Source organism: Geotrypetes seraphini, chromosome 2, assembly GCF_902459505.1.
Source record: "Geotrypetes seraphini chromosome 2, aGeoSer1.1, whole genome shotgun sequence".
In the NCBI taxonomy this organism is placed as follows: Eukaryota; Metazoa; Chordata; class Amphibia; order Gymnophiona; family Dermophiidae; genus Geotrypetes; species Geotrypetes seraphini.
Window position 1 is genome coordinate 496,974,338 of NC_047085.1, and position 22,004 is coordinate 496,996,341.

General features: G+C 44.5%; 1 protein-coding gene across 15 annotated transcripts in view; it reads right to left on the bottom strand.

Annotated features, from left to right (window-relative positions):
• Positions 1 to 22,004, bottom strand: part of LOC117354441 — a 238,688-nt gene that overhangs the window by 110,414 nt on the left and 106,270 nt on the right. For 13 of the 15 annotated variants that reach the window (XM_033932006.1, XM_033932001.1, XM_033931998.1 and 10 more), the window contains 4 exons: positions 18,731 to 18,886; positions 16,570 to 16,722; positions 12,946 to 13,101; positions 10,231 to 10,404 (listed from right to left, as the gene is read on the bottom strand). In XM_033932006.1, the coding sequence (XP_033787897.1) occupies positions 10,231 to 10,404; positions 12,946 to 13,101; positions 16,570 to 16,722; positions 18,731 to 18,886 (639 nt within the window). The remainder of the gene's footprint in view (positions 1 to 10,230; positions 10,405 to 12,945; positions 13,102 to 16,569; positions 16,723 to 18,730; positions 18,887 to 22,004) is intronic. The other 2 variants (XM_033931994.1, XM_033932003.1) reach the window with 2 other exon arrangements.

The window sequence follows — 22,004 nt, forward strand, 5'->3', positions numbered from 1 at the left end:
GGACCTAGTAAAGCTTCTGGAATGATCTGAAATTTGGCAGCTAAGATTTAATGCTAAGAAATACAAGGTCATGCATTTGGGCTGCAGAAACCCAAGGAAAAGGTACAGTTTAGGGGGTGAAGAACCTTTGTGCATGAAAGAGGAGCTGGACTTGGATGTGATGATCTTAAGGTGGCCAAACAGGTTGAAAAGGCGATGGCAAAAACTAGAAGGATGCTTGGGTGCATAGGGAGAGGTATGGCCAGTAGGAAAAAGGAGGAATTGATGCTCCTGTATAAGACTCTGGTGAGACCTTATTCAGAATATTGTGTACAGTTCTGGAGGCCACACCTTCAAAAAGATATAAACAGGATGGAGTCAGTTCAGAGGAAGGCTACTAAAATGATCAGTGGTCTCGATCACAAGGACAGACTTAAAGATCGCAATATGTATACTTTGGAGGAAAGGTGAGAGAGGGGGAGATATGAGAGATGTTTAAATATCTACATGGCTACTTTTTGAGGCCTTCCTAAGGGGGGGTCCTCACTGGTAAGGGATGTCTCCTTGATCATAAATGTATCATGCAATCTTGGACTGCTTCAGAGCCTCCATCCTTTGGGGTTGGAGATCACCAGTGCATTCCTTGGCCTCATGGGAGGCGTGAGAGGCGTTGGGCCATGCCCATAGGCATAAAGGCTTTTTGATTGTTTTGGGAGCTTATTTGGCCTCCTTATCACCTTGAGGCCATAGCCTGCTTTTGAATATTATCTCTTAAGGAGTCTCCTGGACTAATGCTTTGCTTGGGATCGGACACTGCCTTTTCTTCCTTTTTTTTTGGGGGGGGAAGGTGTTTTGAGGTCCCAGGGACCACAAGAGTAAGGGTCCTTGGTGTGTTTGCGGCCTTCTGGTTTGGTTCTGAATCTGTTCCTTTCCTCTCTCCTTCTCTATATTTCTGGGTGGGGGGTCCTTGGGGGGCTTGGGTGAGGGATGGGGGGGAGTTGGGAGGAGATTTTGTTCTGTGGATTGTGTTGTTTCTGGATATCGTTATTGCTGGTTGTTACTGCTATGTATCTTGTCTCTGTTTAACAATAAAAACAGATTTGAACCTAAATATCTACATGGCATAAATGTGCATGAGGCAAGTCTCTTTCATTTGAAAGGAAGCTCCGGAATGAGAAGGCATAGGATGAAGTTATTTTATTTATTTAATTCATTTTCTATCCCATTCTCTCAAGCTCAGAACGGGTTACAGGTTAACAAACATAATTTACAGGTTACCATAGTAACAGTGCAAGATTTTTCAATACAATTTTTTATCCTAATGCGACACATACCAAGGATCTAATACCAATATGTAATCCATTGGTCATGAGCAGGGGAGTTAAGCGAAGAGGTATGTTTTTATTGCCTTCCTAAAGTTCAGGAGTCCTTCAAGGGATTTGATCTGCGGGGGAGTCGATTCTAGTGGCTCGGTATGAAGTGGGAGTAGGAAGATCATTTGGTGGTTTGCAGTTGAAGGGCATGACCAAGGGATGTTTTAAAGCGTATTTCATTCTATGAGCTGAGGGACCTGTTCGGCACGTACGGAGGGTACTTGGTCATCATGTAGCCCAGCGCCACGTCGTATAAGGATTTGAATGCTAGTATCAGGCCTTTGAAGGTACGTTTGGCTACGGGCAGCCAGTGAGCCGACGATAAAGCCTGGGAGACAGGGTCATGGGCATGGAGGTTTTGTAGAAGTCCGACTACTGTGTCTTGTACATGCTTGAGATGTTGTAGGTTCTTCGCTGCAAGTCCGATGAATAGCGCATTGCAGTAGTCCATGAGTGAGAGGACAAGGGCAAAGAGTAGTTGGGTGAAGTCAAGACTCAGAAAAGTAAATCTTTACTTTTCAGAGTTGTCACAAGTAGTAGAAAGAGGAAGATACCACCTGAGAGATATGGTTGGAAAGCGATAGGTTGGAGTTTTGGAGTAATCCTAGGTTGCACTCTTGGTCCTTTGCAGTTGTGGTAGCTGAGTCCCAGTGCAGGGAGGGACGGGCACGGTTGCAGTGCTCTTTGCAGATCCAAAGGAGTTCCATTTTGGAGGTGTTTAGTCGTAATTTCTTGAGAGACATCCAGTTTTTGATTTTCAAGAGGCAGTTTAGGAGTTTCATGATCTAGGAGTCATGAGTTTCTCCTAGTGGATGCCTCCTATAGTTGGATGTCATCCACGAAGAAGTGAATCTGTATTTGGAATTTGTGGGCTATGTCAAGGACAGGTCTAATGTAGAGATTTAATAATAAGGAGGATAGTAGAACCCCCTGCGAAACACTGTATTTGATTGGTTTCAGTTTCGATAGCGCATCGTTGAGCAGTACGCTTTGGGATCTATTATTCTGGAAGAAGGTGAACCATTGTTAACACAGTGTCTTGGATTCCAGTTTCAGAGAGCCAAGCAATGAGGAGAAGATGGTCAGGAGTAATCTAAGAAAATACTTTTTTATAGAAAGGGTGGTAGATGTATGGAACAGGCTCCCGGTGGAGACAAGGACTGTGTCTGAATTCAAGAAAATGTGGCACAGGCACGTGGGATCTCTTAGGGAGCGGAGGAGATAGTGGATGCTGTGGATGGGTCATTTGGTCTTTATCTGCCATCATATTTCTATAGATGCTGCTGCAATTTGTTTGCTTTACTCAGGCCCAGGAAAGTTGCTGGGGGATTGTAATTTTTGTGCACTGGATAGAAATATGAATCAATCAGTGCTTAATCAGACAGCTCCTGACAAAGCTACAGTGAAAATACCAGAGCTGTGGTTGCAACCAATGGACAGAGCTGCTTCCAAGGAAGTTGTAACAAATGATGCGGGTTTATGTTCTATCCAATGGACTTATTTTTGTTCAACTGGGTTTTGACTCTAAGACCCTAACACGGACTTCTTCACTGAGCTGAAGCTTGGCTTAACCTCTGAAATTTCATACTTGTTCAACTTTCACTACAAAACAATGAGCAGTGGGGGCAAGGATTACATGGAATAAGACAGAAGGTTCTCCGAAGACCAGCAATTCACCAAGTCATATATGTTGAATCAATCCCTGTGTCACCGACATTGTGTGACCCTGGCAAGCTCCTTTAACCTCCTGTGCCTCAACTCTAAATACGAGTTCTGTCACTGACTTTGCACGACCTTTACTCAATGCAGTGTCAAACGGACATTAATCTTCCAGAACCTTCTGGAAAGGTAGAAACCTTTCATTGTATGTGCACAGTTATTCTTATTTTGCAGCCACCCTATGGCTCCCCTTTGTTTTTCATTCTGCTGAAATCATTGAATGGGTTGTCTTTCCGCTGTCACATATCGATACAAAATGCTGCTTCTTAGTTTACTCTTTGTAAGGATATTTTTACACCAAACATTCATTTTTGTTCCTTATTAAATTTTTTTGGTCTCTTTTAAAGTTTATTTACATTTCTACTGAGAGAGAGTGAGAGAACAAAGGGACCTGGATTCCTCCAGATATTCCCCCTAAGGCTCAGGCAGAGGAACTAGGACACTACTCTGCCTGCCTGGACTATTTCTCCAGCTGGGCCCAGTCACATTCACCAGATCCAGAAGCATGTTGCATGGCTATGCCATCTACCGTCTGCTGGAAAAAGAGAACATAGAGATGTCATGGAGCGGAGGAGGAAGTGACGTCATCCTAGCGAATGGCTGCCTGAATTCAGAGCTCCTTAGGGGCAGAAGTGAAAAAGAGTGTTTTGGCTTCCAACGCGGTTTCGTTTTCGGCGCTGAGATCGCTAATCGGTTGCCGGGGGAATGGCGACGCGGAAGAAACTTGATAAATTTAAATATTTCAACGAGACCGGTGAAAAAGCGGCAGGTGAGGCGCAGGGAGGAGCGGGAGACATGGCCAAGATGGCGGCGGGGCCCACGATGCCGGCGGAGTCGGCTGAGGCTGGAGACGAGGAGCTTCCGGCGGAGCCTGGTGGGACAGCACACAAATCTTTTCATGCTTGGTTTAAGGAGCTGAAAGAAGAAATGGTTGGGGTCCGTGTCGATGTAAAAGCCGCATTAGCAGAACTTCGCGTGGATGTGGGGGAGCTGGGGGCCCGAGTATCGGCTTCAGAGGACCACGTGGAAACGCTGTCTGCATCGGTGTCAGGGGGTCAAAGAATCAACTGCTCGCCTCTCCTCAGAGTTGCAGGATTTACAGGCACAAGTGGAGGATCTTGAAAATAGATCGCGCCGCTGTAACTTGAGATTTAAAGGAATACCGGAGGGGGAGGCGTACCGCGACTGCAAACATGTGGTGAGAGAGTTTTGTCGCAGCCTGCTTGGAATGGATGGCGCTGAGGTACCCAATGAAATTCATCTTCAGAGGGCACACCGGAGCTTGGGTCCGGTGAGAGGTCCTGGTTTCAAAGATATCATTGCCTGCTTTGCAGACTTTGCACTCAAAGAACGGGTCTTGCAGATGGCTAGGCGCCATCCCCGTTTCCGTTGGAAGGAGCTGGAGGTGGGAGTATACCAAGATTTGGCCTGGTCTACACTGCAGAAGCGTAGAGCTTTTAAGGAGGCCACCCAAGCTCTGCGGGATGGGGGCCACAAGTATCGCTGGCTTTTCCCCTTTGGGGTCTGGATTACAGTTAATGGAATGTCTCGGAGAGTGTCTACTGTAATGGAAGCCTGGTCTGCTATGAAAGAGCTGGGGTGTGGGAATATTCCTGAGCCAGTGCCTGAGACGGAATCGGCTAGTACATCGGGACTCCAAGGAGCTTGGTCCACAGTCTTGCGTTCTGGAAAGCGTGCAGCTAAACTGGGAACCTGATGTTTCATCTATACTACTTCACTGATTGATTGCTTGCACTGTTTGGCTGGGAGCTTCACTGAGTAGTGTGATGACTCCGGTCTTACGTTTGTATTGGACTCTGCAATTGCTGCTGTTTCTTACTGACATTCCTTGTTGCTTGACCTGTTATACTTCTTGGTTTTGTTTTGGATTTCGGGGGAGCAGCTTGGGTTGGTCACCTGGGGTAACTTTCACTTTCTACGGACTGGCTGGTTCTTCATTGCAGGGGTCAGCTTCTGGTGGGGGAGGGGGTGGGGGGAACCTGGAGGGGAATACTTGTAAACTTCTAACTATAGAATCATGGAATATGAATGGTTTGAACAGTCCGGGTAAACGGAGTATAGTATATCGTGAATTGAATAGATTAAAATGGGACATCTGTATGCTTCAAGAAACCCATTTGAGGCCCAGACATGTGGGGGTTTTGAGGTCCTCTCACTTTGAACAGGTATGGACTCATCAAAGTGCACAGTCTGCTAAAAAAGTGGGAGGAGTGGCAATTCTTATCCGCAAGGGTTTGGGTTTCACAGTTCTGAAGGTATATAGAGATACTGGGGGAAGGTACAGGGTACCTTGCAGGGCCGTCACATCACTGTGATTAATGTTTATGGTCCAAACGGGGGTCAGGCGGCCTTTTATGGTTCTCTTAAAGAAGATTTGGTCAATTTTGTTGGGGGGTCAGTATATTTGGGGGGGATTTCAATGTCACGCCTGATGTGGTGCTTGATCACTCTCAGGGAGGACTTCGGCCGTCTTCACGAGCCTCTCGCAAAGCTTTTCTTGCCTTGATGTCCTCCCTGGGCTTGATCGATGGCTGGCATTTGCACCATCCTACTCAGAGGTCATATACACATTATTCCTCTGTTCACTGTTCCTATGCTAGGATTGATAGTCTTTGGACCCATCGTAATCAGTGGGGGGGGGGGGAATACGGGCAGCTGAAATTGAAGCTATACATATCTCTGATCATGCGCCTGTCTGGATCGCTTGTGAGGGCTATTGGGATGGGGGGAATCATCGGGCCTTTTGGAGGCTTAATGAATCATTGCTGAAGAACACGGAGGTGACCAGAGAGGTAGAGGAGGCAATTACTGATTATTTGCATGACAATGATAATGGCATGGTTGGGGACTCTATTTTGTGGGATGCCCTTAAAGCTGTACTTCGAGGGGTCTTTATTAAATGGGGGGCCCGCCTTAAGCGGAAGCGGGAGCACAGAGTTGTATCCCTTCGGGAGAGTTTGATTTCCCTGGGGAGGCAACATCAGTGTTCTCATGACCCAGAGGTGTTTGCACAGCTTTTGAGAGTGCGACATGAGCTTTCTCTACTGCAGATGGAGGATATTGACTTTTATAGACTAAGATTGCGCCAGACGGTATATGAATATAGTAATAAAGCTGGCTCGCGACTCGCTCGGTACATTAAATTGAAACAGGCCCGATCCGCTATTACACGGATTAGGGATATGGAGGGGAAGATGCAGTGTACTGATGGGGCTATTAAGAAGGTTTTTCTAAGTTCTAAGTCCAATAAATGCTGGCACTGTAATCTGGAAACAGGGACATTAGATCACTTATTGTATCATTGTCCCTACATTAAAACTTTTTGGAATTCAATTTGGCCACAAATTAATAAATTGATGGAAAATCATATATTAATATCATATGATACAATATTATTTGGAATGATGATGAGGAAAAAAAGCCAAATTTCACCAGAAAATAACAAGCTTTTATTAATCATGACAGGGGTTGCCATTCAGCATATAACCAACAACTGGAAGAATTATAAAAACCTAAATTACACATTTTGGTGGAATACAATTTGTCATATATACAAAATGGAAAGAGCAATAGCAATACAAAGAGGGACATATACTAAATTTATAAAAATATGGGGGCCATTGACAAAGTATTGCAATGAATAAATAATAGAATTTTTCTTCTTCTTTTCTTCTTTTTAATAACTTTTTAGTCACACACATAGGGGGGAGGTAGTGAAAATAATTTTTACATAATATGATATAATATGATATATAATATGTAATGTATGATTGAAAAAGTAATAGAAGGGTAGGGGAGGGAAAGGGAGAAAATATATTTAGAACTTGATGTATTAGATATAAAAGTGATATTGTATATTCATAAATTGTATTTTAATATTTTGTTCACTTTATGAAAAATTTGAAAATAAAAAATAATGGGAAAAAAAAAAAAAAGAAGGTTTTTCTTTCCTTTTACACCAAATTATATAGGAAAGTGGAGGGGTTACAATTGGAATCTATTACGGCGTATTTAGATAAAGTGACGTTGCCACACCTGGGAGACTCTGATATAACATATCTTAATAGTCCTGTTTCCTTGGGGGAGGTGCTAGGGGTTATTGCTAGATTGAAATTGGGAAAGTCCCCGGGTTTAGATGGGTACACCAATAGTTTTTATAAACAATATCGGGACGTTCTAGCTCCTTTATTGGTCCGGGTTATTAATGGGGGTGAGGGGAGGTAATAGGCTACCGCCCTCGATGGGAGACGCGGGTATTACTATATTGCTTAAACCGGGGAGGGACCCTGCAAGTTGTGGTGCATATAGGCCCATTTCACTATTGAACACCAATGCAAAAATTTTGGCAAAAGTTTCGGCCCTTCGGCTGGGGAGGTGCTTGCCTCACCTGATTCATATGGATCAGTCGGGGTTTATTCAACGACGTCAAGTTAGTGACAATATTCGAAGAACGTTGCATCTTATTTGGGAGGCGCAGCAGACTTTGGATAAAGTAGCTCTCTTAGCCGTTGATGCGGAGAAAGCTTTTGATCAGGTGGGTCGGGACTTCTTATGGCAAGTCATGGAGCGGACGGGGTGTGGGGATTTCTTTCTGGCATGGGTACAGGCGTTTTACCGCTCTCCGAGAGCGACTATTAGAGTGAATGGGGGTTACACGGAGTTTTTCTCAATTAACCGGGGTACACGTCAGGGCTGCCCTCTCTCTCCACTCTTGTTTGCGTTATCTATTGAGCCCTTGGCCATCCGCATACGAGAGCATCCAGATTTGAGAGGAGTATGGATTGGGGCTCAGGAACACAGGCTTGCGCTGTTTGCTGATGATGTTTTGTTATATGTGCGTGACCCAGAATTCTCCCTTCCTATTTTGTTAGGTATTTTTGATGAATTTGGTCAGGTGTCCGGTTTTACAGTCAATCCGGATAAGTCTGAATTGTTGGGACTCACCTTGACTGCTGATGAGGAACGGGGGTTGTCAGGGAGATTTCCGTTTCGTTGGGCTTCTGGGGCGCTTAAGTATTTGGGGATTTATATTTCTAGGGATCTTTCTCAGCTATATACTTTGAATTATAACCCCATAATTCGGCAGATTAGGGCGGATTTACAGCGGTGGTCTGGGTTGTGGTTGTCTTGGTGGGGACGGATCGCGGTTATTAAAATGAATATTCTGCCTCGTTTATTATTTCTTTTTCAAACATTGCCTATACCACTCCCTTCGGTGGTATTAAAAGAACTTCATGCCTTATTCTTTAGGTTTATTTGGAAGGGGAAACTGCCTCGGATTTCTCGCCAGTGTATGTGGTTGCCTCGTGAGTCTGGGGGGCGGGCGCTTCCCAATTTGTTCTGGTATTATAGGGCGGCGCAGTTGAGACTTTTGTTGGATTGGGATATAGCTAAACAAAAACGGGTAGTTCAATTGGAACAGCAACTAATGGGTAACCGGGTTTTAAGATCCTTAATTTGGTCTTCTTTATCAGAACGGGTGGTTTTCAGAATATTGAGCAATCCTATTTTGAATCATCTCTTGAAGATATGGTGTGAGACGCGGAAGAGATGGGGAGCAGGGATGGTGCCTTCACTCTTGGGGGCGTTGTGTGATGAACCTTTCTTTCCGGTGGGTAGGGAGAGCTCGGTTTTTTTGCGCTGGGAGCGTCTAGGGCTCCGGACATTCTCGGATGTCCTCCATAAGGGGATCTTGGTATCCTTTGAGGCTTTTCAGAAGAGTAATGCTTTACCTCAGGGGGATTTTTTGGCTTACTCCCAAACCTGACATTTTATTCAATCGCAGGGCTGGTCTGGGGAATCGATCAAGTCAATGGTTCCCTTAGAACATCTGTGGCTTACACTTTGTAGTCTGCCCAAACCCATTTCAGTTCTCTATCAATATTTTCGGGGCTCGGTTAACTTTCATCCTAAATATAAAGACATATGGGAATGGGACTTGAGATGTTCTTTTTCAGAGAGGGAATGGAACCAACTTTGTATTGAGGTGGGTAAGGCCTCCTCTTGTGTTCTTATACAGGAGAACGCCTACAAGGTGTTTACCAGGTGGTATTATACACCAGCTAGGTTACATAAAATGTTTCCGGGGTCTTCTGCAATGTGTTGGAGGTGTGGGGGGGCTGTGGGCACATTTTTGCATATATGGTGGGATTGTCTTCCTTTACAAATTTTTTGGAAACGTATTGTTGGTTGTTTATCCCAATTGTTACAAATTGTGCTCCCGTTGGTGCCAACGGAATGTTTATTGGGCTTACATAATGTGTGTGAACATGCTTGGCAAACTAAACTCCGCTGTTGGGGTCTGGCTGCGGCTAAATTTTTAATTGCTAATCACTGGAAAAGATCTGAGGCGCCTGCTATGCTAGAATGGTCCCTGAAATTTCATCAAATGTGTACCATGGAACTTTCCATTGCCAAACGGCATGGGCACTATTTTTCATCTATTCGAACTTGGACTGTTATTATGGACAAAATTGATACTTTGGTTTAAGTTTACGGGGGCTGGGGGAATTTGGGGGATTGTTGCTGTGGGGATAACTGCCTGAAGGAACAACAGGGAGTTGTCCACTTTGGATGTTTCAGTTTACTTGGGAGGGGTGGGGGGTTTTGTGATTCAATGCGGGGGATACCCATTTATCGATGATGTTTTCTTCTTGCTTTTTTTGTGATTTCTGATTCTGCTGTTTTCTGTTTTGTTATATACTGTGGGGTGATTGAGCCTTGATATTCACATATTGCTTGTATAACATAAAACTTTTAATAAAGATTTTCAAGTTAAAAAAAAAAAAGAGATGTCATGGAGCAGCATGGTTCCCTAGAAAGGGCATGCAATCACAAAGTCACTAGTTTTTTGTCTCCATCTGCTGGTGAAGGGACATAGCTCATTCATTTCCAGATGATCTGGTGATGTTTTCTGAAGACACATCTTCATACTTGCTCTACCCCCAGTCAAAGATAACATATAGAAAACTGAAAGAGCTGCGGGGCCACTGACATCCAGGATCTGCCACGCATGAATAACAAAAGGATTTTGCATAAAGATTCATGTCACGTGCAATGATGTCAGTCATGTGCATGCCCTGAGGAACTGCTTTGACTTCAAAAGAACACTTGGTATATGTAAGTTATTCAGCCTTACCTTCTGTGAGACATGTTTTAACATCTGTCTCTGTTCTCCTCAGATCTTGCTGTCCTTGGGTGTTAGTGCAAGTCCAACTACTGCTCATTGTGCTGGAGGGACTATATTTGCTTCCAGGAATCTCCTTCAAGCAGTTTACACACCTGCATGAGGCAGTGACATCTCCTAGTGACCCTGAAGTAGAAGGAAACAAGGTTTCAGATGAATATTGTTAAAATTTTTCCACCAAGTACAATATATAGTGAGTATTTAAGCATACTGGTGCTCTGGTGTGGCCAGACTGGGTGCAGTTACTTTTGAAATGTATACACTTCCCCCTCCCCTTTCGCGGTTTCGGCAATCGCAATTTCACATATTCACAATTTTTTGGGGAGGGGGAAAAAAGAACCCCCCCCACACACACAGTTTAGCCTTCCTCCCGGCGTCCCGGCCTTACCTGGTGGTCTAGCGGGCTTTCGGGGCAGGAGCGATCTTCTTACACTCCTGCCCCGTGTAGATCGCCAATAGGAAATGGCTGTGGGGAGTTCCCGTCATAGTCTCGAGAGACTACGGGAACTCACGGCAACTATTTCCTATTGGCGATCTGCACAGGGCAGGAGCGTAAGAAGATCGCTCCTGCCCCGAAAGCCCGCTAGACCACCAGGTAAGGCCGGGATGCCGGGGGGAAGGCAGGAGGGAGGCGGGGGTGGGTCAGAGCCGGACCAGAAGATATTTGCAGTATTTCACCATTCGCGGTCCGGTTCTGCCCCTATCCCCCGTGAATCCAGAGAGAGAAGTGTAGTATACTGTGATGCCATGAATCAGAGAAAGGGATGAAGATAGGCCAGAGAATGCAAAGGTCAAAGTTGATCAAATATCTTAAATAATGGGTACGAAGAGCATCCCATCCTGTTCTTTGAAGAAAACAACAGGACACCAATAATCACACAGAATTAAACAAAAAATACTGTCAGACTATTAAGAATTGCCATACCGAGACATACCAAAAAAAGTCCATCAAGTCCAGAATCCTGTTTCCAAAAGAGGCCAACCCAGGTCCCAGCTAGATCCTAGTAGTAAAACAAATTTTATGCTGCTTATCGTAAGAATAAGCAGTGGATTTCCACAAGCCATCTCAATAATAGCCTATGGATTTCTCTTTTAGAAAATTATCTAAACATTTCTTATACCCTGCTAAACTAACTGATTTCACCATATTCTCCAGCAACGAGTTCTAGAGTTTAATTACATGTTGTGTGAAGAAATATTTTCTCTGGTTTGTTTTAAATCTACTAAAGAGGTTAGGGCTCTTCAGCTTGGAAAAGAGACGGCTTAGGGGAGATTTGATTAAAGTCTACAAAATCCTGAGCGGTGTAGAACGGGTACAAGTGGATCGATTTTTTTACTGTATCAAGATTTACAAAGACTAGGGGACACTCGATGAAGTTATAGAGTAATACAGTGGAACCTTGGTTTACGAGCATAATTTGTTCCAGAAGCATGCTCGTAAACCAAAATACTCGTATATCAAAGCGGGTTTCCCCATAGGAAATAATGGAAACTCGCTTGATACGTTCCCCCATCCCTGCAGAGGCCAGCGGCGCTGTTCTCCTCCCGCTGGCAAAGGCCCCCCCCCTGCACGAACCAGCACCCCCCACCCGAACAACTTGAAACTTGCCCCCTATCTGGCACCGGCACGCAGCCCACAGGACGTGCCGGTGCCGCTTGAAGAACTTCCTGCCTCTGCTGGGCCTTGAGCATGCATCTGCGCATGCTCAAGGCCTTCTAATTCTCCCTCTCGCCGAGATTCTCGGATGCAGGTTCAAGGCCCGGCAGAGGCAGGAAGTTCTTCAAGCGGTACCGGTACGTCCTGTGGGTTGCATGCCGGTGCCAGATGGGGGGTAAGTTTCAAGTTGTTCGGGTGGGGGGTGCCGGTTCGAGGGGGGGAAGCGATGCCGGTTCTCGGGGGGGGGGGGGCTCGAAAATCGAGTCAACACTTGGTTTGCGAGAATGTTTTGCTCGTCTTGCAAAACACTCGCAAACCGGGTTATTCGCAAACCGAGGTTTGACTGTACTTTTAAAACCAACAGGAGGAAATTTTTTTTTCATTCAGAGGATAGTTAGGCTCTGGAACTCATTGCCAGAGAATGTGGTAAGAGCAGCTAATGTAGCTAGTTTTAAAAAAGGTTCCTGGAGGAAAAATCCATAGTCTGCTTTTGAGATAGACATGGGGGAAGCCACTGCTTGCTCTGGATCGATAGCTTGGAAAGCTACTACTATTTGGGTTTTTGTCAGGTGCTTGTGACTTGGATTGGCCTCTGTGAAGACGGGATACTGGGCTGGATGGACCAATGGTCTGACCCAGTAAGGCTCTTCGTATTTTCTTATCCCTATGAAAGATGGATTAGACTAGGGTTACCAGACAGTCGGATTTACTCGGACATGTCCTCTTTTTAGAGGGCATTTCCAGGCGTCGGGATGGCTTTTCAAAACCCGACACTTTGTCCAGGTTTTGAAAAGCACAGTGCGTTGCCCTCCTGACTGAGATGAGCAGGCTGAGGGGGAGGGGGGCCCTCGGGGATGAAGCTGGGGCTTGGCATGGGCATAACTGGGCGGGGATGGGGGCAGGTCTATGGGTTCCGATTTTACATATGTAAAATCTGGTAACCCTAGCTTAGACACTTCATAAGCAGCATGCAACCTCCAGCAATGGATATCTCCAGCTCGCCAGCTCACCTTCAACGAATGACCTCTTTATCCCCATTTCAGGTCTTCTCCGTTCTCTGTCCTCTTCTGTACTACAGACACTTGAGTTGTTGACAGCCAGAAGGGCAGTATGTGGAACATTTGCAGGTGCCAAGTCAGAAAGATGTGGCCTGCTCAGAATGCCCTCTGCGTTCAGATTATCAAAAAGAAAGCATATCAGAGTAAGGAAGAAAGATTCTGGTCCTGAAATCAATACTGAAACCAGGGCAGGATTAACCAATAAGCCAAGTAGGCACATGCCTAGGGCCCGAAATGGTCAGGGGGGCCCGATGAAGGAGGGCATCAACATTGTTTTTTCCAAACGGCGATGGGCCCCTCCAGCATCGATTGGCAACATGGGCCCCCCTCCCATCGACGGAAAGTAAGACAAGCAAGCAACGTGGGTAAGAAAGGCAACAGGAACTGTAATTGTGCAAGCTTCCCTCTGACGCAGCTTCCTGTTTCCGCCTGGGCGCATGGTGGGGACAGGGGGCCCAGTGTACTTGTGTGCCTAGGGGCCCTCGACGAATTAATCCTGCCCTGACTGAAACAGTGGGATTGTTGCCACTTAATTGGCCAGTACTGTCTTTGTTTATTTTTTAATTATATTTTCCACTGACAGAAACAAAGCATGGCACAGTGGAGTAAAACAATATATATATATATTACAAATGAATTTATAAAGTATGTCCCATTTAACAAAAATCACAAAAATAAGTCATCATGGTTCTGACTCTCTCCATGAAAAGAAGAGACCTCAAACATCAACATAGTGCAATTTTAATCTTTTAAGCTATAAGTTTTGAAATTCCATCATAACGTCAGCAAGAATGATTATTCTAGTGGTCAACTTGAGGAGTACACTTCCAATAGAAGACCATGATCAGCTGGGCTTTGTGAAGACAATACTTATTTCATCAGTCTAGAAACACCCCCCCACACACACACACACTAAACAGCTGTTTATAGCAAAAGGTCAAAGCGGCATGCAAAAATCAAATCAAATTGAAAGGAACGCCAATAATGAAAAAAAGAGATATTATAATCGAACAAGAAACACTCATATAAATAAAAAATTTAACAATATGCAAATAAATAATTAAAACATAGTTAATGATAAACATACTAATGTCTTGAATTTCATTTCAGATTACCCCGAAATATTAAAAGCTTTCTGAAAAAAAAAAGTCTTTAAAAGTGATTTCAACTTAAAAAAAAAGACTGCTCAGCTCAAATAAAAGGCAGAAGATTATTTCAAAATAACGGAGAAATAAAAAAAAGTATGCTGAAGAGCATGTAGATTTGTAGTGGGCCATTCTTGGGGAGGGAAGAACAAGTCTATTGGAATCAAGTGAATGTAGGTGTATAAGGAGCTTTAAATGTTAAAACACATAATTTTAAATTGACATCTAAACTGTACTGGCAGTCAGTGTACTCGTATCATAAGGGGTAACGTGATCATATAATTTTGCTTTAAGAACATAAGAATAGCTTTACTGGGTCAGACCCATGGTCCATCCAGCCCAGTAGCCTGTTCTCACAGTGGCCAATCCAGGTCCCTAGTACCTGGCCAAAACCCAAGGAGTAGCAATATTCCATGCTATCGATCCAGGGCAAGCAGTGGCTTCCCCCGTGTCTCTCTCAATAACAGACTATGGACTTTTCCTCCAGGAACTTGTCCAAACCTTTCTTAAAACCAGCTACACTATCCGCTCTTACCACAACCTCTGGCAACGCTTAACTATTCTCTGAGTGAAAAAAAAATTTCCTCCTATTGGTTTTAAAAGTATTTCCCTGTAACTTCATTGAGTGTCCTCTAGTCTTTGTAATTTTTGACGGAGTGAAAAATCGATCCACTTGTACCCGTTCTACTACACTCAGGATTTTGTAGACTTCAATCATATCTCCCCTCAGCCGTCTCTTTTCCAAGCTGAAGAGCCCTAACCGTTTTAGTCTTTCCTCATACAAGAGGAGTTCCATCCCCTTTACCATCTTTGTCGCTCTTCTTTGAACCTTTTCTAGCGCCACTATATCTTTCTTGGGATAAGGAGACCAGAATTGAATGTAATACTCCAGATGAGGTCGCACCATGGAGCTATACAGGGGCATTATAACATTCTTAGTCTTTTTATCCATCCCTTTTTTAATAATTCCTAGCATCCTGTTTGCTTTTTTGGCCACCGCCACACATTGGGCGGAAGGTTTCATCGTATTGTCTACATCAGGGGTGCCCACACTTTTTGGGCTTGCGAGCTACTTTTAAAATGACCAAGTCAAAATGATCTACCAACAATAAAATTTTAAAAAAACACAACGCACACTGAACGCATAGAAAATGTTAATTATCATTCCTATTCCAGGGTTTTTCAAAGAGGTCAAAGCAGATCACCTCAGTAACAACCATACAAAAATACCCCCTCCCTTTTTACTAAACCACGATAGCAGTTTTTAGAGCGCAGGGAGCTGCACTGAATGCCCAGCGCTGCTCTCGACGCTCATAGGCTCCCTGCGCTAAAAAACTATTGCGGTTTAGTAAAAGGGGACCTTAGTGTAAAATATAGACAGCAGATATAAATTCAGACACATTTTGATCACTAAATTTAAAATAAAATCATTTTTCCTACCTTGTCTGGTGATTTCATGAGTTGTACTTTCTTCTTCTGACTGTGCATCCAATCTTTCTTCCCTTCTTTTAGCCTGTATGCTTCCTCTCCTCCAGACCTCGTTCCCTCCCCCAACTTTTCCTTCCTCTCTCCCTGCCCTTTCTTTCTCTCTGCCTCCCTTTCTTTTTTTTCTGTTTCTCTTCTTTCCTTCTGTCTCCCTGCCTGCCCTTTTTCTTTCTTTCTCCCTGCCCTCCCCCAAGCCACTGCCACTGCCATTGCCATCGGGGACCAGGACTCAAACGCCACCAATAACAGGCCCTAAGCTCTCCCTGCTTCGGCCAACCAGCATTCCTCTCCCCGACGTCAATTCTACCGTCGGGAAGAGGAAGGCTGATCAGCCCAAGATCGTGTTCAACCTATTGGGAGAAATGCTGCCGGGTCCTGCCTTCGCGGAAACAGAAAGTAGGTAAGACCCGGCAGGAAGAAGAACAAATGCTTCACTAACCTGTCTCCCGCATTAGCCCGTAGCGAACGCTTGCTTCAGGGCTCTCAACATGTGCGTGCCGGCTTCCCTTCTCCCCCCCCCCGGACATAACTTCCGGTTTTGGAGGGAAGAGAAGGGAAGCCGGCACGCACACGTTAGAGCCACGGAGCATAAGTTCGCTACGGGCTGAAATCTCCAAGCCGGTTTTTTTTGGTTGTTTTTTTTTATGTTCAGCAGCGGCGGCAGCAGCAGATGACAGCTGGGCGGACCGCCCAGCTAAAAGGCCCTAGAGAGAACACTGGAGAGGAAGGCTGATCGGCCTGGTAGATCAGGACGGCAACACGAGTCTATCACGGAGCCCGGGATGGGCTCCGCGATCGACTCGTGTTGCCTTCCTGAGCTACTGGTCAATCGCGATCGACGTGCTGGACACCCCTGGTCTACATAATAGCCTCGCTTCAGAATTCTTCAATGTAGACCTGTCAGCAAAGAGACCCAACTTATGTAAATGAAAGAGCAGGTGCTTACTTTCTGCATGGATCTTCTTCATCCCCATCTCAAGCTTCCTCTGCTCCTGGCTTTCCTGTGTGACATTAGCAGCCCAGCTGGAGGCAGTAGATGATGGGATGAGCTTATGTACAGCTTTGTCCTTTAGGCAGTTCACAAGGCCAGGCTGGACCTCTGTTTGAAGAGCACAAACAGAACTGATCTCAACTTCATTCCAATCGCTTTGTGGCTCACTCTTTCCATAGAGAAGCCTTAAAGTGATTGGCTCAAATGCAGATTTGTGATGTGTTTTAGACAGACATTTTATTTAATTTATTTGGATAAAATATAAAAAATCTTAAGTTGCATATTGGCCATGTTAGTCCATTCTTAATTATTTTATTTATAACTGCTTTGGTATATTATGGGAAGTGAGATATTATATTAATAAAACATGATATATAAGAAGTAGGTCCAACTTGCTGTCTGCCTCTAATACTGTGGCCTACGAGAAAATGGCTGCTGTCTCCATTCATTGCTCAACTATGTGGACAAGGGAGCTGAGAGAAAACTCATTAACACCTGCATGCAAGCCTTCTACCATCTTTACCTCAGCCTTTCCACTGCTGCCTTGTGGGGAGTGTGTACAAGGACCTTCTGTAAGAGTCCGTACAGAGGACTCAAGTTTAATAATCAGGTGCAAGGTGAAGGCGGGGCAGTGATTTCTAGTAAGAGAGAGTCTTTCTGAAAAGGCACAAGCTTTTAAAAGGATAGCTGCGAACAACTAAATAAAAATATACTGTAATCTAGTATTTGTATAAGATATGATTCTCCCTTAAAAAAAAAAAATCAAAACAAACTTTTGGGGTCAGAAAATACATTTCCTGTGTCCTGGCACTGTCCTATCTGGATCCCAACAGCATATTTTCTCTATATAGTTTTCTATTCCAGAAGGTAATTTGGTTTTAATTCCAACAGGGAGTTCATACAACACTCCTTGAACCGTTAGTGCTTCTCACTGAAGTATTCTACTACAGATCACGCCTAAAAGTGTTCAAGTCCAGAGTGTGCTCAAAAAGAGAGCCAGGTACGAATCTCAACGAAGGCAAAGGCGAATCCGGGAAAGGGAAAGTCGTGAGGCGATGAATGTCTAACACAAAGCGATGGGTTATTTCAAAGTGTACTTTATTGGAGAACAGCACTGCCAATGCCAAGTCCACTTGTTTGATACAGAGCTGTTCTCCAATAAGAATACGTTGGAATAACCCATTGCTGAGTGTTCGACATCCTTCACCTCACGACCTCCCCTTTTCTGGATTCACAAGTCCAGAGTGTACCATATCCTTCACCTCACGACTTCCCCTTTTCCGGATTCACAAGTCCAGAGTGTACCATATTCACTACCAAGAAGCTGAACTCAGAGCAGTATAAATCCCTCTGAAGAGTGAGGATCATTTACAACTACTAATATTTATCACTTATATTATGCTAAAAGGCGTACGAGGCACTGTACATTTTGACATTTATAGACGGTCCCTGCTCGGAAGAGCTCACAACCTAACCTGGACAGACAGACTTGACATATAGGGTTGGGGATGCAGAACCCAAGGTGAGAGGAGTTAGGAGTCGAAAGCAGTCTTGAAGAGGTGGGCTTTTAACTGGGCCTTGAACACTGCCAGAGACACCCACTTGCAAAAAAAAAAAAAAAAAAAACACATGGCCAAATCAGATTTTAAGACCAACACTCATGTGGCAGAGCTCTTGGATTTCTGCCACACCAGTTCATATGACCACTCACTCTGAAAACCGGTAGCCAAACTCGATTTTCAATGTTGACTGGGGTGGGGGTCCAGTTTGTTTGATTGTTTTTTAAAAAGAATCATACACAGTAGTCACAGAATTTCTCATACACTGGCAGAGCTCTTCTTAGCACTGCAACAACATTTTCCTGACCAACTACCTTTCAGCTTGAGGGCAAACTGAAAGGTAGAGCGCCAACAAATACCTTTCACATAGTGAAGATGCAGAAGCAAAGAATTTGACTCCTGTAAGCCAACGCTATACAAGATTCAATGCTCATTTCAATTTCAGTACTGAAATCTACTTAGATTTATATGATTGGGGATAACACTGGGGGAGGGGGAAGGGGGAGTGTCCTATTGATGGGAAGCTCAGATGTAAAGACCCTGTGACTCTGGCTTACCTTCTGCACAGATCCTCTTAATGGCCACCTCAGGTCTCCACAACTTGCTGTCTCTGTGTGCCAGAATTCTGGGAGGTGTGTTGGTCAGGCAAGTGGTATTCACATATGCACCCTTCAGATCTGAGGGGCAGAGAGAACCTCCCATGGGGACTTCTGCTTTAGTGACACAAAGAAGGTTATGTCAGAATCATTGCCAAAAGGTGACAGGACTAAGCTCTTCTCGTGGTATGGAAGGGTTTCTTCTATCAGCACATTTACCACTTCTCTTTTCACGATAAAACACTATTTGTTTGTCTTCTACAAGAAAACCAATTTTTAAAGTGACAAGTTGTCAAATATAAAAAAATGATGATAGTGGAATAAGTAATTGATGTGAAAGTAACAAGATATATACTCCACTAATTATTAGTTTTACATACATTACTTATTGGACACAATTTAAATTCCATATTTCTATTTTATATTTTTTATGAAATGTTCACATAGAGGAAAGAGATCACGGTGGCTGAGTCCATAGAAACATGATGGCAGATAAAGGCCAAATGGCCCATCCAGTCAGCCCATCCACAGTAACCATTATCTCTTCCTCTCTCTAAGACAGGGGTCTCAAAGTCTCTCCTTGAGGGCCGCAATCCAGTCGGGTTTTCAGGATTTCCCCAATGAATATTCATGAGATCTATGTGCATGCACTGCTTTCAATGCATATTCATTGGGGAAATCCTGAAAACCCGACTGGATTGCGGCCCTCAAGGAGGGACTATGAGATCCCTGCTCTAAGAGATCCCACGTGCCTATCCAAGGCTTTCTTTGCATATGGATGTAAAAATCCATCATTGGTCTAAACAGTGGTCTCCAGTCTTTTCCATATAAAGGGCTGCATGGACAAGGGCATGAGAAAAATCCAGTGGCCACCAAAATATTTTAGGCCTAAGGGAAGCTTAGGTCCTTACACTGATAATCTTCTTAGTAGATAGAAACATAGAAACATAGAAAAAAGCAGCAGAAAAGGGCTATAGCCTACCAAGTCTGCCCATTCCAAGTATCCCCTCCCCTGAATTTACTCCCTTAAAGATCCCACGTGAGTATCCCATTTTCTCTTAAAATCCGTCACGCTGCTGGCCTTTATCACCTGGAGTGGGAGTCTGTTCCAATGATCCACTACTCTTTCGGTGAAGAAGTACTTCCTGGAGTCGCCATGAAACTTCCCTCCCCTGATTTTCAGCGGATGCCCTCTGGTGGTCGAGGGTCCCATGAGCCAGAAGATATCATCTTCTGACTCGATACGTCCCGTGATGTACTTATATGTTTCAATCATAATTCCCCGTTCTCTTCTTTCCTCAAGTGAGTACAGCCGCAATTTTTTTAATCTTTCTTCATACGTGAGATCCTTGAGCCCCAAGACCATCCTGGTGGCCGTTCGCTGAACCGACTCGATCCTCAGCATGTCCTTTCGGTAGTGTGGTCTCCAAAACTGAACACAGTACTCCAAGTGAGGCCTCACCATGGCTCTGTACAACGGCATCATAACTTCAGGTCTCCTGCTGACGAAACCTCTGCAGATACACCCCATCATTTGTCTTGCACTGGAGGAAGCCTTCTCCACTTGATTGGCAACCTTCATGTCCTCACTAATGATCACCCCTAGGTCGCGTTCCGCCATGGTCCTAACCAAGGTCTCACCATTTAGTACATAAGTTCTACGCGGGTTTCTCTTACCCAGGTGCATTATCTTGCATTTTTTAGCATTGAAGCCTAGCTGCCAAGTAGTTGACCATTGTTCCAGCAACAGTAGGTCATGTGTCATATTATCAGGTAATACGCTTTTGCCTACTATGTTGCAAAGTTTGGCGGCGTCGGCAAACAGTGATACCCTTCCTCTAAGTCCTTGCGTCATATCTCTTATGAATAAGTTAAATAGAATCGGGCCCAGGACCGAGCCCTGCGGCACTCCACTGATCACGTCCGATGCTTCGGATGGGGTACCGTTCACCACCACCTTCTGAAGTCTGGAACTGGTGGGTATTGACTTTCTGATCGCAAGATCTAGTGTAGAGGAGCCTCATTAACATTTTTGTGCTCCAACTCTCTTCACTATGTGCTGTCCTACAAATCCTCAGTTCCTATCAAAGCAAATGGTCAGTCCTGGAGAGGAAACATAACAGGGAGGGGGGAGGTTTACAGGAACACTCCCTGAGAAACAAATCTGTTCTGCTCATATCACAACATGTTAACACAAAATCATCCAAAAAACATTAAAAACATGTAGCCATATAACGAGGTGGAACAAACAGGCCACCTACCTGAGTACAACCTGCACTAACAGCCTTGGAGTTCTGCAAGATACTCCCTATTCTCTTCAAAACAGTAATAGCTGCCCTCTATTCTTGACAGTGCTGGATGGAGAAAAGAAACAAGACATCCAGTAATACGGACATATCTGAGACAGTAAGCAGGCTAAAGGAACATCTGATAGGGCGGGCTTCCAGAATGATGCGTCTTTTACTAGAATGATGTGTCTATCTACTAGAAAGGAGATGATCAAGGTAAGGACCTAATCGTTCCTTCTAGTGCTATAGACACATCATTCTGGAACTGGTGGGACATATCAAAGCATTCTCCTAGAATTTAGGGCAGAGCAGATGAGACTGCTGAGAGTACTGAAGATCCGAATGTGGCATCTAATCTGGCTGCATCATCCACCCTATAAAATTTTGTAAAAGTATGGAGGGAGGACATGTGGTCACTCTACAAATTTCTTCAGGTGGAAACTGGAACGCCCTGTTGCCAGTTCTAGTCAGGATTTGGGACCTAGAACTCAATCCAGAGGGACTAAAGAAGGCTAAGCCAGTGGCTCCTCCCCGCCTTCCCCCCCCCACTTCATATACCACACAGCACATGGAACATGGATGGTCCTAAGGGAATGGTCCCAGAGCTCCTGGACTGTTAATGCAGGAGCAGGTGCCCTGCCAAGCAGGCTGCCTCTTGACTACAGACCACTGCCCTCAGAGTTTGTGTTCTCTGCAACATCAAAAAGCCTCAAGACTGGATAAAAAATCCCCAAAATTAATCCTCCGATCAGGAGGCAGTTATTTAATAAATTGGATTTTATCTTTCGCATGTCTAAGCTGACAGCTCTAATGCATAATCGTGCAGCATTCTTCCTTAAAGTGTGAGGCCCATGTATAAAATGGATAGCGAGATCCATTGAGTCCAGTTAAGACTTTGCCCTACTTTATACATGTCCACCAATCTACAGTCCAGGGGTGGATGAGGG